Source organism: Strigops habroptila, chromosome 5, assembly GCF_004027225.2.
Source record: "Strigops habroptila isolate Jane chromosome 5, bStrHab1.2.pri, whole genome shotgun sequence".
Classification (NCBI taxonomy): Eukaryota; Metazoa; Chordata; class Aves; order Psittaciformes; family Psittacidae; genus Strigops; species Strigops habroptila.
The window spans coordinates 1619903-1635021 of record NC_044281.2 but is presented as its reverse complement, the minus strand read 5'-3'; the positions used below and the strand labels follow the sequence as shown (position 1 = coordinate 1635021).

Sequence of the window (15119 nt, the reverse complement as noted above, 5' to 3'; positions counted from 1 at the left end):
CCTAAACAGACTGCTTTTAAATTGCGCCCATAGATCTTCCTTGCACCAAAACATTCCTGTTCCAGTATTTAGTGATGCCTGAAGTTATGCCTCCACATCAAATTAAGTAACTGTGCTATCAATAAGGAGGAGTAATGCGGTGTATTCCCTTCTGGATGTCTCCCTGTCCCTCATTTGTTTACTGCTCCTGATTAAGACAGAAAACGAGCTATCAGTAATTTTCTAACCATGGTGCAAAGCAGTGAGGATTAAATCAGTCTGTGCCACTGGGAGCCAGGTCATAATTCAGGGAACTCAAGTGGGTTCCTTGCATTCATTATACTCCAAGGCAGCGGGTGCTTGGGGTTGTGTGAGCAAAGCCTGTGTGATGTGGGGGTTGGACTAGATGAGCTTTGAAGGTCTCTTCCAACCCAAACTATTCTATGATTGTATGTAAACATCGCTGTATGGGGAGAGCCAGAAGGTGATGTGGGGCCTCCAGGAGATCCCTGTCCCTCTGGGCTGGCTGAGAGCTGCAGGTGTGGTTTATCTTATTTTATAGCTTCATCACTGGCAAAAGTCAATGAGAAGTCTCCCGTTGCCCTGAATTTAGCTTTTCAGCTTGGTCTCACCTTTTTAATGCACTCCTTTTTTAATGATGTAGGGCTTGCTTAGAGTAAGGAACTTTTAGATTTAATTTGGATACTGAAGATGTATTTTTTAATGCAGAGATTAAATAAGCTTTAGGCATCTTCAGGCACCCAGCAATGTGAATTATGGCTGGAAAAATCTCTCATGTAAATAGGCAATGCATGAGAAGGGCTGTTTGCTCATCTTGAGAGGAGTGAAATATGCAGGAAGGATGGAAAGAGCTGCAGAACAGCTTTGGAGGAGATTAATCCTTTGGGGAAGCAGTGTTCAAGACTGAAAGCTTGCGGATGGCTGGAAGATACCACCACTTGAGTGCAGGGAGCTTTTAGCCAGAGCCAAGTGCGGTTTGTCCAGAAATAAAGAAAAGGCTCACATTTTGTAATATTTTAGGCAACAGAGTGAAATTGGAGGCATTTATTGGAGATGCCATCTCCCCATAGGTGGTAGGGGAAGAACCTTCCACCTTGGGGTCACCTTGAGGAGGTGACACTTGTCGCCACGGCTACGAGCCATCGTCATAGGATACTCTGCCTAAAAGTGGAAACACCCCAGGCAGAAGGTGGCCTTGTTGCAGAAACATCATTTGGTCCATCATTGCATGTATCTGTACGTTGGTTCCTTTCATCAGAGAGGGCAGGAGTGGCATACCCACCTTGCTGGAGCTGTCTGTGCTGGCGAATGGAAATGGCAGCAGGCTGAAGTTTGATGGGAAAGCTTGCACAAACCTCCTGTCCTTCAGGAAAACACTGGCTGAAAGGAAATGAACAAGAGAGGGGGGGAAAGGCTGTAGGAAATGTGTGTTTCAAACTCCCTTGGCTTTGCTTACACGTATATGCACACACACACACACTCCCCCACCTCCCCCTCCGTGTATTTGAAGTCCATGCAAGGCTTTCTTTTCAGATTTTAAAACATCAACAGCAACCATAGAAAAGGAGCACAGAGCAATTCCTGAGGTTTATGAATGGCAAAGGGACTGGGGGGGCTGCTGGGGGTACCACTAGCCTGTGCTTGCTCACAGCTCCTGCCCAAAGCTTCACATGCCTACCTTGGTTTTCATCCCTCAGCTCATGAGCGCGGATGGGACAAAACCCACAGGGATTTCATAGAATCATCACAGAATCATAGAACGGTTTGGGTTGGAAGGGACCTTCAAAGCTCATCTAGTTCCAACCCCCCTGCAATGAGCAGGGACATCAACTAGAGCAGGTTGCTCAGAACCACATCCAGCCTGGCCTTGAATGTCTCCAGAGATGGGGCATCCAGCACCTCTCTGGACAACCTGTGCCAGTGTTTTACCACCACTCATTCGTGGGTCTGTTGCCAAAAAAGCAGTGCTGCTTTCGCCTTCCTCCCCCCATTCACCACCCACCCCACTGTGAGATGGAGCCTCCTCACCTGCCAGATGGAGATGCCAGATTTCTGGTAGCTGCTGTGCTGGGTGGAGCTTCCTTCAACTCTGCAGGATGCGATTGCTACCCAACAGGTCTGCAGCAGCATGGGGAGGGGATTAGCAGACGATGGTTTGTTTGTGCTGTGACCAACTTTCACCTACCCACGCTGAAGACATTGACGTGCTCCAGCACTGAGATGTGCAGCTGATTAGCATTTGGGGTGCCAGATGGCTCTGCAAAGAGTTTTGCTTAAGGCAGTGAGCACTGACACCTCCAGCATCCCCCGCTTACCTGCTGTAGGGACTTTCCATCTGCGGTGCTGAGGCTGGCATGGTTTGGTAGATTCGACTCCTAGTCCTTCCCAAAGACAAAGCAGCATCCAGATTTCATTGAGGTGGTGGCTGAGGTGTTGATGCAGCCTCCATGTTTAGGTGCAGGCATCTTAGGAGAGCTCGTCTGCTGCCAGCGAGGGTGAACGGGCTGGAAAGGGGCTTTCAAAGACTTGCTGGTGATGTGGATGGGGGCACTGACCTGAAACGATCCCCTTTCTCAGCCCTGCAGGAGCCTTTGTGCAGGTTGGGTGTTGTTGGACTAAGGAGTCCAGGGGTGTATTCTCACCTGGTGTATGTACTGGGGATGTGCAGGATGAATGGATGTCCTTTAGCCTGAAAAGAGCTGTGTCATCCATAGTCTGGAGAACATAGACATCACCTCCTAGTGTAGGGAGGAAGCAGAGCTACAGTGTACTCCCTTCCCTCCTGCCTCCACGAAGAAGTGATTAGCCACAGACCAGGGATCTGGCCTGGGTTCACCCCCCGCACGCATGCCATGGTCATAGAATCATAGAACCATAGAATGGTTTGGGTTGGAAAGGACCTTAAGATCATCGAGTTCCAACCCGTCTGCTATGGGCAGGGACACCTCACACTAGATCATGTCACCCAAGACTCTGCCCAACCTGGCCTTGAACACTGCCAGGGATGGAGCGTTTACCACTTCTTTGGGCAGCCTCTGTCAGTGCCTCAGCACCCTCACAATGAACAACTTCTTCCGTATATCTAACCCGAACTTCCCCTGTTTAAGTTTAAACCATTCCCCCTTCTCCTATCGCTACAGTCCCTAATGAATAGTCCCTCTCCGGCATCGTTATAGCCTCGTTCAGATACTGGAAGTTGCTCTGAGGTCTCCACACAGCTTCTCTTCTGTGGGCTGAACAGCCCCAGTTTTCTCAGTCTCTTGTTTCTGATAGCTCTGTTCCTGATGCACCCTCAGGCGTCAGCATTGCTTTGAGCCAGGATCTTTGGCTTCCAGCCTCTAACTCAACAAAGCTCCAGTGTTATTATCTTTTGTTGGGGTTTTCAGCCCCTGCTGCAGAGCATCACCTAATTTAATTCTCACTAAGGCAAAGCTCAGCATCAGCAGCTGGCTTCTTTATGTCTCACCTCCGGCCTCACCCGCTGCCTTTTCTTCCCCCTGTGGAAAGGGTGGCAGGCAGTCTCGATACCAGGCAGTGAAAACAATACTCCTTCCCTCCTCACCTTATCAATTACAGCCACAAATTGAGCTCTTTTCTTGCAATCCAAAGTAATCGCATAAATAGCATTGACAGAGCTAAATGAACATGTGAAAAGATCCTGCAGAATCAGCAGCAAGGAGCTGTGTTAACCCACAGAAATGGGGGCTGTCATTAAAAACAAGATGCTGGGTTTTCTTCCCTCCCTGAGCACAGAGTTCAGCCTGGATGTGGAAAAAGCACAAGGTGCAGGCAGCTGGCAATTCCTGCCTCCTGTGCCAGAGCCTGGGGATCGCCTGTATTTCTGCTGTGTTTTGCCTCTCTCTGTTGAGCAGTTGTCCACAAGCCTCCTTGTGTCGGTTTCGGGGAATAATCCTCACCTGGGCATTGCTTTGCAAGTGGTTGTTTCAGCCAAGCAATGCTGGGCGTGCTGGACACTGGCGCTGGAGGATGCATGGCTTACGGCATGGGGGGTCATGGTGGAGATGCCTGTTTTGTGGAGATATGAAAAGGAAAATCTGCCTTCCCGCTGAGAAGACACTAGAAACGGCTCCCCCAGTTCCACACAGACTGCCAGCAGTAAATTCCCACTATTGTATTCATGGTCAAGCTCCAAAAGCAAAGCCATCAAGACACATTCACCTGATGAGTGTCCATGGGGATGCTTTCAGGCAATAACCATTCCTAAATAAGGGTCAGGAAACACCACCATTTTCTGCTTATCCCTTGCAACTTACATTGTGGGACACATCAGAGAGGAGCCTGAGGGACAGCTCGCTATATTGGGTTGCTGTTTAGCAGCTGTCTAAACTACTGGTGCGAGGTAGCTAAGTGTAGCCATCAGCACCTCTCTCTTTGGCATTATCCATTGACTGAATAAGGTGAATTATCTTGGAGTCAGCCTTAGTATTTCCTAAAGAGATGGGGAGGCTCCTAAAGTAGTGACTAGAGACATATAGAATTATCACTGGAAAATATTTAACTAAGAGGAAAGTACCACTCCTCACTGAAATCAGACATTGTACCATGAGAAGTTCCAGTGAAGGCGATGAGCTTTGCCTGGCGCAAGATGCTATTCAGGGCAAATCTGAATATCAGAGTTGGCCTGAAGTAATTCCTGCTCGCTGTGGTGCTTAACATTTTATTTCCTTTTATTGCTTCTTTGCACACACAAAGCTAAATCCAGAGCTGCTGTAAGCCACGGGCAAAGCTGTAGAGTTCAAAACCCACCAGAGAAGCAATTGGGAGCAGCCTGCAGCCCACAGCCCCCAGGAGCCAGGTTGGTGTTCAGCACCAAGTGACTCCAAAGCATCAGTGTGACACTGCATGCATCAAACCCCACACTCCTGCTATTTCCAGCTTTAACTCAGCATCTGTGCAGCGTGCTCTTGAATTCACGTGTTTTCCTCCTCATCCCCATAGTGCTGTGGTGGGGAATTCACGTGTTTTCCTCCTCGTCCCCATAGTACCGTGGTGGGGACTGTGCCGAAGGTGCAATTTGCTTGTGAGCTGGGATGGCTGCTCTTGCCTTTGGGCTGTGAGTTTTTTCCAGTGTGATAGGAAGCATCAGATCAGGGGGCTTTTGAGTTTCTTTATAGCACTATCATGCCACTGAGTCCCAAGAGAACTTAATCTCACACCCTTGGGTAGCATTGCATGAGGTAGCAGGAATGTGTTAACGCCTGTGCATGGGATTAGATGTATTCCCTCCATGCCAGGGGTGCAGTTCAGCAGCACAACATGGGTCATCACCCAGGTATCTGGTCTTGTACATACAGTTGCAAACTTTGCCATCACTCTTCCCAAACAACAAACCATATGTGATTTTTTTAGATCTCTCCCATCAAAACAGCGTCTGAATGTCCCTAATATATCTCCATGAAAATCTTCACAGTTGTGCTAGCAAACAGCCTGGAGTGCTGTGGTCTGCTATGGGTATTAACTATGTTAAGCAAAGCAAATCTCACAATTACATTGTCTGTGGGAGCAGCAAACTTGTCCCATCAGTCTCCCTGAGCAAGGAAAAGAGGATGATTACTCTTCTGTTTTCATGGTTTAAGATGCTTTTACAAAGACCAGGATGACAGCCCTTGCCCAAAGCAGCTTCTTGTTCCTACTACTATTACCATAAGTAAATTTATTGATGTGCTTGACATGTCATCAGATGTTTCTGAGCAGCATCTGCCTTTGAATAATAATTTACAAAACCCAGACCCACGTTGCTGTGCTGGTCTGTCTCCTCATTCTTTGTGATTTTCTTCATATCAATCGGGCAGATCCTGGTCTCAGCCTGCTCCTCCAAGCAGCACAAAGCCACAGTGGGAGCAGCTCAGGATAGTCCCCAGCAGTGTGGGTTTGGGGCACTCAGCTGTTGAAATGCTGGAAGGCTGATCTAGGGGAGGGAAATGAGAGAACCTAAAGGAGCCTGCTTAGCTGCAGAGCTAAAAAAGGATTGGTTTCTTGCTGTGGGATCCCATCATGGCTGCAGTTCCTCTAAGGCACATCACAAAGCCATGTAGCATCCCCAGGTGCTGGATGTTGCTGAAAAACCCCCTGGTGACTTTGTGCCATGGCATAGGAAATGCCCCTTGTCTGGGGTGTATTTTCAATTGCATTTCAGCAGTGCAGTAGCCCTCTGAATGCATCTTTCTCGTGCCTCAGCCATGGGTGTGATGCTCACTGAATCCCATTTTGGACAAACAGGATCCACTTTTCCAGTACAAAGGTGGGAGAAGTTTAGATGGGAAAAAATAGAGAGGGGGGTGTGCTGGCTGATAGCAATTGTGCTGGAAAATTAGTTTTCAGGGGATGGGAATTTAAGTTGAATTCTCACAAATGGAGTGTGGAAAGCCACGTTTTTATAGGGGTGGGGAGCGAGGATGCAGAAATGCTCCATCCGGCCTGCTGTGGTGAGTAAAAGAAACCATTTCACTCTGACAATGCAGAGGTGGCTATTTTGAGAGCGTGCTGGGGGAAAAGAAAGGTCCAGAGCAGTGGTAGCGTTTGTCTGAATTAAAAGTACTGACAGAAGAGATGAAATTCCAAATGGCCCCACTGGGGAAGCTCAAGAAGGAGAAGGGACCTGGGACTGCCAGGAGGAGGAAGGGCAGCTGTGGCCATGATTCAGATAAGCAGGATGCAAGGAAAAATAAGCTTTTCCCCAGTTTGCAATACCCCATCAACTGGTCCTAACTCACTCACCCTTGACTGACAGTGACTCTGCCATGCTCTGCCCCTGCGGTGTTTCAGTGCAGGGATGCAGCCAACACCACATGAGGGGTCACAGGGTCCCCAGTCCCAGGGCAGACAGTGATGGTTGGCCCACCAGCGAGTGATAAAACAGGCTCCTGCCTTCACCAGCTTCCCATGTGGTTTCAGCCACATCGAACGGGCTCAGCACCCGGAGATGTGTGTGGGTGACAAGGCAGTATTGGCTTCTCAAATGAGATAATTAACAGGCAGCCGTAGGGCAGGAGGGAAAACACTCTTCCCCTTTCCCTGCCACCCTCAGCTCCGGAGGAAGCTTTTTGTGTAAGTTTTAATGAAAAGGGTTCTTTGCTTGAGGGAGCAGGCTGTTGGGGGGGAGGATAGGAGGGGCTGCCCATCCTGGGTGTCCCTGCCATCGGCAGACAATCAGAGCATCCTGTTAAAAAAGGGACAGGAGCTTACTTTTAAATGCAGCTAGCTGCGATTATTGGCATTTTCATTTTGTGCATGTCCAGTTTGAACCCTGGACATTGAACGGCAGCAAATGAGCCGACTTGCTGGTGAAGCCCGCGCTGGGTGTCACAACACACCACCACCCACCGGGCTTGATGAAGCAGAGAGTTAAACTCTGTGATGAAGAGCCCAGGCAGCAGCACAGCCAGTGCAGGGACATGAGAGCCCTGGGAAGAAGCTGACAACTTCAGAGGGTTGCCAGAGGAAAGCTGCAGTTGGGATCACAGCCTTTCCAACTGGGATCGTGTCTTCCAGAGAAATGCCAACTTTGGAAATCTTCAGCTTGTGACTTAAAATGGGTCATGACTTTTTCATGAATGTAAAGATAAACACATCTAGTATATGTGTGTGTGTACATAGTTTGGCTTTTCTATATATCACTGCATGTCCTTGGCTGGTAACTCCTGGCTTTGAAGTTCTTTGCTCTGTGGAATGACTGAGGTTCGAGAGGACCTTTGGCGGTTGCCAAGCCCAAAGCAGACATCCTCACGCCCAGCGCACTGCTCCTCAACTGCCAGCAGTCCCCCATAGCCTGAACTCTAGCTGAACAAGTGGTGTTACATTTCCGTGTTTGGAGCAAAAGCCTGCTTCTTCCTGGCATCCCAATGGATTCATATGCTGGCCAGGCAAAGGAGGAGGCAACATCCCCCTTTCCTGGATAGACACAGACCTTCCCTGCACCACAGCCTGCCTTCCCAGGTCCTAACTGTGGACAGAAGCAGTAGCCCTGAAGTACACACAGTCAACCCAAATTCTGCTCCAGGAGCCATCAGAGGCATCTTGCTCAGGCTCTTCTGCGGTGGCTTCATTAAAGATAGATGCGAAAAGTTGCTGTAGAACTGATCTGCATTTAAGGAAGCCTTTAATAAAGCCAAGAAGTTGCTTAAATGCAAACAACATCCAGGCACTGTTTGGCTCAGCAGCAACCTGCATTGCCTACATCTGGTTAAGCCCAGCCCTGTCAAACTCGTGGTCTGTTGAGCTTAAACAGAGGGTCTTGAGGAGCACCTTCATAAAGTCAGGGCACTAATAAATCAGGGAGATGAAATTAATAATTCTCTGAGACTATAAAACATGAGACCCCAGCACTGGGTTGGCTACAGCTCAGCCTGTTTCCAGCCATGCAGGGACCCTATTTTCTCTTTTAAAAAGTCTTAAGCCTTATTTAAGCACTAACAACTTGCCTGTAATTTCAGGTCTGTACATACTGCCATCTACTGAATGCACCTTGTGCACTGGAGGCATAGATTAAAACCAGTGGCCAGCTGGGGGGTGACATTTCAGAGCAGAACTTGAGCCATGAGACACTTTTAAAATGTCTTCACGCTTCTTCCCCTACACCATGAATGTGGCCGCCTCGATTATTTTCCCATGTGCTGCTGCCTCTGCCATTAATTCCTGGCACTAACTGATGCAGGAATGAGAGGGGAGGAGAGGAGAGGGTTTGCAGAGGGACAGCTGGGCAGTGGGTATTTATGGGACCTTTAAGAGAAGGAGGAAAATAAGATCCTCCTGGGTTGCTGCTTTGATGATGTGCAATACAGCAGCCCCCCAAAATTAGCAGTAATGAGCAGATTAAAGGAATTGACCTTGAGAAAACCCAGCTTTTATCAGAAAGCTTATCTGGGAGGTAAATTTTTTTTGTTAATTTGATGCCATAAATCTTCCATGGTTGATAGTCCTGAGCTGGTGGGATTACTGGGCATTCAGGCATGGCTGCCGTGGTCCTGGGGGATGAATTTGCTCCAGTCCCTGCAGCTCAACGCAGTGTCAGCGCGCAAAGGCTCGTCTGTGTTTTGATGCTCGTCCTCATGGTCTTGTCCATCTCACAGCCAAATTTTAGGTGAAAGAGAGACTGAATTAGAGGGCAATTGAGTAGAAAAAGCTGGGTGCATCGATGGGGCATCCAATGCTATTTGTACTAGGGGGTGGGTGTAGAAACAGGAGAAGGAAAGTTTTGAAGCCGTTTTATTTTCCCTTTAGAGCCTGAGGGCAGCCAGAAAAATGAGGCAAGTGATCAGCATGGGGTGAAGGTTGGCACCAGCAAGCTGGGAGCATTGCTGCTGAGTTCAGCAGTGGCAACGCAGTGCTGGAGCACAGCAAGAGGCTGGGGCTGAGCGCCTGCCTGCTCCCAGGCACTGAGAGCAGAGCTGCTATGCCCAATTTAGAACCAAAAAGGTATTTATTCCTGTTACTCACGTGTGTTTCTGCAGGTCCAAACTGCTTTGCAGGAACCACAATAATTCCTGCCGGCATCGAGGTGAAGGTGGACGACTGCAACATCTGCCACTGCCACAACGGGGACTGGTGGAAGCCGGCGCAGTGCTCCAAGCGTGAGTGCCAGGGCAAGCAGGCTCTGTAGCGGCAAATCCCCTGCCAGTGGCACTGCTGGGCAAGCAACCCCCTGATGATGATGATGACGATGATGATGACAAAGGAACGTCTTTGATGCTGCACATGCATCTGACCTCTCGCCAGCTGGAACAGGGTCACCAGCAAAACCTGCAAGAGTTTCACACAAGCAGAGGTTTTTACTTGTGGAGAAGGGTCTCCCTTTCTCCCCTGTCCTGCTCCTCTCCCGCTTTACACACTATGTATCCGGTATCTAGGTATCTACTCTGCTTTTGTAATTATCAGTGCTTCACAGGGATGCGGTGGTCAGATTTGGGGAGGAAAAAAACCAAAACAGCCCATGTAAGTTCTCAGACTGGTGACGCCTCCGATTGAGTCACTGCTCTCACTGTCTACAATGTGGATCCTGGGGGGTTTCACATTTATTTATTGAAGGGTTATTTTGCTAATGTGTTTTTTTTTAAAGCCCCTTCCTAAGCTGGGGTTGTCGGGGCAATACAGCTCTGAGTCAAGTGATGGATCATTTTTATTGTGTCTATAATGAGGGGGTCGTTAAGGACAGGAGGGACGGGGAAGAAGGGGTTAAAACAGAACCCTGACTGGAATGTAACCTGCAGAAGGACCATGGTAGATGCACAGGTATACCACCGGACACCCAAGACATAAGCTGTATCTGTGTTACACTTTCTCCACTGAGTGGGGACAATAAAGTCAAAAAGACACCTACACAGTCACCGTGACCTTGACCGGACAACAAGCCAACACCGGCTGCGCAGGCCGGGCAGGGGCGGCAAGCCAGGACAGGCTGGAAAGGCACCAAGAAAGCAACGTCTTACCTGGGTTGTCTCTGCGGCTGGGGCGTCAGTGGTGGAGCAGAGGGAGGAGGGTCCCATCCGTGCCACAGCTTCACCAGCTCTTGGGCTGAGCCTTGCTCCATCCCTGTTTTGCTGGCGCTTGGGGCTGCTTTCGCTGGAGCCAAGGGCATCATTTCCGTGACTTCAGCGACAGTGGGACTTGGGCACCACAAGTCAGAATTAAAACATCTGATCTCCTCGCCCTGCCCATCGCCCTTTTAGGGAGCTTTCCAGAAATGTCCCATCACTGCACCAGAGGGTGAGACCTGAGGGAGCTGCCCTCCTCTCCCCCAGTTCCAGGAGCATCCGTTCTGCTGTGGATAAAGCAAGCCAGGGTGCATGGGGACAGGCTGGCTGCATCCGCAGGAATCATCTCCCAGGGAAAGGTCTCTTTAGAAAGCAGCTACATGCCTGCCTGTGGGAAGGAGAGGTCCCCACAGTCCCCACCAGCAGCCGAGGGGCCCCTTCAGGCTTTTTGGCACTGACACCTTTTGCTTTCTCAGGCTGCAGCTTCCAAGCGATACTGTGAGAGAAAAGCCACCAATGTAATTTCCCTGCTCCACAAGCCTTTCCCGTCACCGTCCACGCTTGGTTTGCTGCATTTTGGCCATGGCCATGAGGGTGATGGTGCTTATTTTGTTCAGACTTCAGTCCAGCACCTGCGCTTAGCAGCGACGGCAGCAAATCCTCCTCACAGCGTCCTCCACCGAAGCGGATCGGCACAGTCAGGCTCTGTCTATTATTATGCACACTGCTGCCTTGGTATTTTTGATTTCTTCTCCATTTTTGTGTTCTACCAGAGGGCGTGGGGTAGGAGGAGCACTGGTGAGTGCAGCCATCACTGTACTTCAGGCTGAGCACTGACTTCCCGCGAGTGGAACTGGTACCATTAAAGATGTCATCGCCACATTTCTTTGTCAGTTGTTGCCTGTCAATGACTACCCTGTTTCAAACTTTTCAAACAATAGTGTGCCTGAAACTAGTGAGAAAAGAAAAAATAACCTGTAAAAACTTGGGAGTGGGGTGTCTAGAAACAATATTTGATGTGTAAAAGACTATATTATTAAAAAATTATTTTGTTAAACATAAAGTGTGTGAACCAGCAAAAAAATCCCCAAAATATTTGTGGTGTATTTTACTCACCCCCTCAAGCTCCCAGTTCCCCGTGCCAGCCCTTGCTCCAGCCCCTGACTCTGCAGCTGCAGTGGGAGGAGCGGGCTTGGAGCCTGGAAACAGTCATGGAAGTCCTATGGATGGGATGGTTGCCCCGGGAGCTCCTCTGCAGTGAATCAGTAAATCAGCTTTGCTCTGTCACGAGGTATGTGCCAAACTGGGATTCCCTTCTGGGGAGCTGTCGTGGACCGACACAACTCCCAGGCTCTCGCTTTAACCTCCATCTGGTTTTGCCTTTTACTGGTGCCATTTTATATTTGATGCCATTTCCTGAACATGGAAATTCGCTTTCAGTTCACAAACTCCATTTGGTACCTCCAGATGCATCATTATTTACACTGATTAGTAGTTACTCGAATTAATTACAGCTTAATTACTGTAGTTAATGTTTGTACAGTGCTTGGAACAAGTACAGCACTACACGTCCCACATATTATTTTCTTCACTATTAATTAAGCACCATCTCTATTCCATGCTGTGCTTCTTCATTATTTCCCAAGGAATCGCAGTGGCACCCTTATTCCCACCCAGGAGTACTTTACTCCCCACTCCCACAGGGATGCTGTGGTGCTGGCTGCCATGCAGGATGGGAGCTGAAGGAGAATTCTCTACAGTGAATGGGATTCCTGAGCACTATGGGGATGCTCCTTTTTTTCCCTTCAGTGTTCCAGGGCATTAAGCCTATAAAACAAATGGGATAAAACCCCAGCTGATGGCGGGGGGATGCCTCAAGGACCACGCACAGTGAGCTGGAGCCTGTGTTTCGGTAAAATGAGGGGGAAGCCCTGCAGGTCCCATCACAGATACTTCTGCGAGGTTCCCATTAATGCTGGCTCAGATGGTGGAAGGGGTCTGATTCCCTCAAATCCAAGGGCATTAGGCACATGGTCCCACTGAGGGGTCCTGTAACTTTCCCTAAGCATCAAGGTGGTGGTAGGGCAATGGCTGGGATCGCAGGGAGGAGCAATGGGCACAGATTGGCTTCTCTGAGGATTTATGTGGAAGAGTTGCCACTCCTGGGTGTGCAGTGGTTCCACAGCACCTGAGGCAATTGGAGCACCAGCCTCAAAAATCACTGCCACGAGCTCTGCTTCGTAGCAGCCTGTCTCAGGCCAGGCAGGGTGGATCCAGAATTGAAATGCTATTGAGTGCTCACCTGATACACCAAAGAGCTTCAGCCCGATCTCAATCTCCTTCCTTTCTGCCTTTTTTTAATGTTGTAGTTCATTTCTCCCCTTAATTAATCACAGCTCTGGGCCAGCCAGACCCATTAACTACTACTCTTATTTAGACCTTTCAGAGGTGCAGTTGCAGATGCAATTTAATTTGTTGACCCATGATCGATAGGAATTAATACCATCTCTTTAATCTTGCTGAAAGGTTTGTCTTGAGCTTCCAGAGGCTGCCATCTCACGGGAAAGGTGTCTGGTACATATGTTACTGGATGGGGGAGCACAACTTCCTCCATGGGCACTGCCCTTTCCATTTCCCCAGGCTGACATTCTTGAAAATACAAGAGGTATTTATGGGCAGTGGAAAAGAGGAGAAGGTGGACAAAGCGAAAGTGTTGAGAGGTAGAGAAAAGAGCAGGGGGCTTGGTAGGGCAGAAAATAGGGGAAGGTGGAGATGATGGGTTGGGGAGATGATGGGTTGGGAAGATGAAGGATAAAGAGGACAGCATGAAGGCAGGTAGAAAGGATACAGCCTAAGAGATGTGGATAGAAAAGGGAACCAAATGGTCTCAAATTGGATCAAAAGAGCGGGTCAAAGAGCAGATAGCTTAGAGGTAACACCTTCAGCATGAGTCATAGTGAATTTTGCAGAAGAAACAGACCCAGAGCCAGGAAATGATCCTTCCTCCTGGGATGCTTTACACCCAAGTCTCACAATGATGTGATGCCATTTTTTGACACCCTCCTTCCAAGCGCAGCAGCTGTGTACAGCCTCCCTCCTCCTCCAAGTGAAGAAAGCCGCCCCCGAGAGCATCACCTTTTCCCTGTCTTCATTAATATGCCATTACCCAACATTATTTTATAATTACAGCGTAATTTCCTGCACATCCCGGGGTGTGGGGACTGTCTTGGCTCCCCATCACCTGTGAAGCATCAGCAGGACGATGTCATTCTCCCCCAGGAGCCTGCAGGCACACTCAAAACCAGGCTAAGGCTGGGAAAAACCTGGACTTTGGCTACTCTCCATCCTACCACCCCACCCAGGAGGCTCCATGCAGTACCAGGGTGCTGAGCACCAGCTCCTGAATCAGCAGCATATAATGGCTACAGTGGCACATAAGTCAAGCCCCATCTGACATGACCACCCCCTGGCTTGACTGTGCCGGACAACCCCAATACAGCCACAGCTCTGCTAAATGTAAAGGCAAAGAACAAATTGACGGCTTCCAGCACAGCGTGAGCAATAATGTGTTTCTCTTTGGTGGCTGTTCAAGGGAAAAAGAGGACCCATGTGAATGCATAGCAAATGAATGCCTTTTATATAGCAAAATTACACGGGTTTGCAACAGCAAGTCAATATAGAAAATGAAAAATTTATATCAAAATTCCACCTTCCTTTCTAGTGTAGAAGCTTAGCTTTTAAAGCACAGGGAATAGAGCACATGGAAAGGCATTAAGTGCCTGTACTTATATATTTAACATACTGTATGTATTTATTTGTATTTGCAAATATAATCCCTACATTCTCAGAGTTGTTTCGTTGGGTTTTGTTTTTGGGGTTTTTTTTAGGGAAAATATCCTTTTACCATGACTAACTTCAGCATCTAAAAGAGCTCTGCTCTCAGAAGGTGCCAGTTCATGTCCCCACGCAGCCAGACTCTTCCTGCACGCTCCCAGGAGAGCCAGCACACCCCAGTGACGCAGGCTGCAGGGGCAGATTTGCATCCAAATATGCCCAACATGAGACAATGTCCAGCACGACATGGTGACATGTTCTTCTCTGTCAACACAGGAGCTCTGGGAACATGACTGTTTTGGTTCACATACTAAGGTGATGCCAAGTTCTCTTTGAGGGGCTCCTCAAGGCACAGATCTTGTAGGACAACCATGAGCTTGGTCCACCCTCCAGGCCACCTAGACAGAAGCTGAGCCTTTAACCACCGTGGCCACAGATATTGACATCCAAATAAATAGCAGAGGAGGGCAGAATAGATGGTTGGTATTTTTTTTTGGCAACTTCACACAGGAAAAAGGAAGCACTTGAGATCCTCAGAAACCCCTACAACCTATCATCTTAACCCAGATAACTGCCCTTGCTCACTGAATTGCTCCTTTTGGCAGTTCGCTTCCCTGTACCCACGGATGTGCATGACAACAGTCTGTGAATAGGGAGCAGGCAGGCCAGCACCAATATCCCATCGGTAAACAGCAATATCAATCAGAGGCCCTTATGTACCCAAAGGATCCATATTAAGCCATATAAAATATTATTTGGGGCCTTACTGGGCTTTATGTGCATAACCGGCCCAGG

General features: G+C 48.8%; 1 protein-coding gene across 2 annotated transcripts in view; it reads left to right on the top strand.

The window, feature by feature from the left end:
• The window catches only part of VWC2L (von Willebrand factor C domain containing 2 like), a 55140-nt gene extending 43587 nt beyond the window's left edge, over window positions 1–11553 (top strand). The window contains exon 5 of one of the 2 annotated variants that reach the window (XR_003991619.1): window positions 9471–9553. Coding sequence is in view for 1 of the 2 variants with exons in the window: in XM_030487794.1 (XP_030343654.1) it covers window positions 9471–9619 (149 nt within the window). In the remaining variant the exon portion in view is untranslated. Of the gene's footprint in view, window positions 1–9470 lie in introns of both variants that reach the window. The other variant, XM_030487794.1, reaches the window with a different exon arrangement.
• The last annotated feature ends 3566 nt before the right edge of the window (window positions 11554–15119 follow it).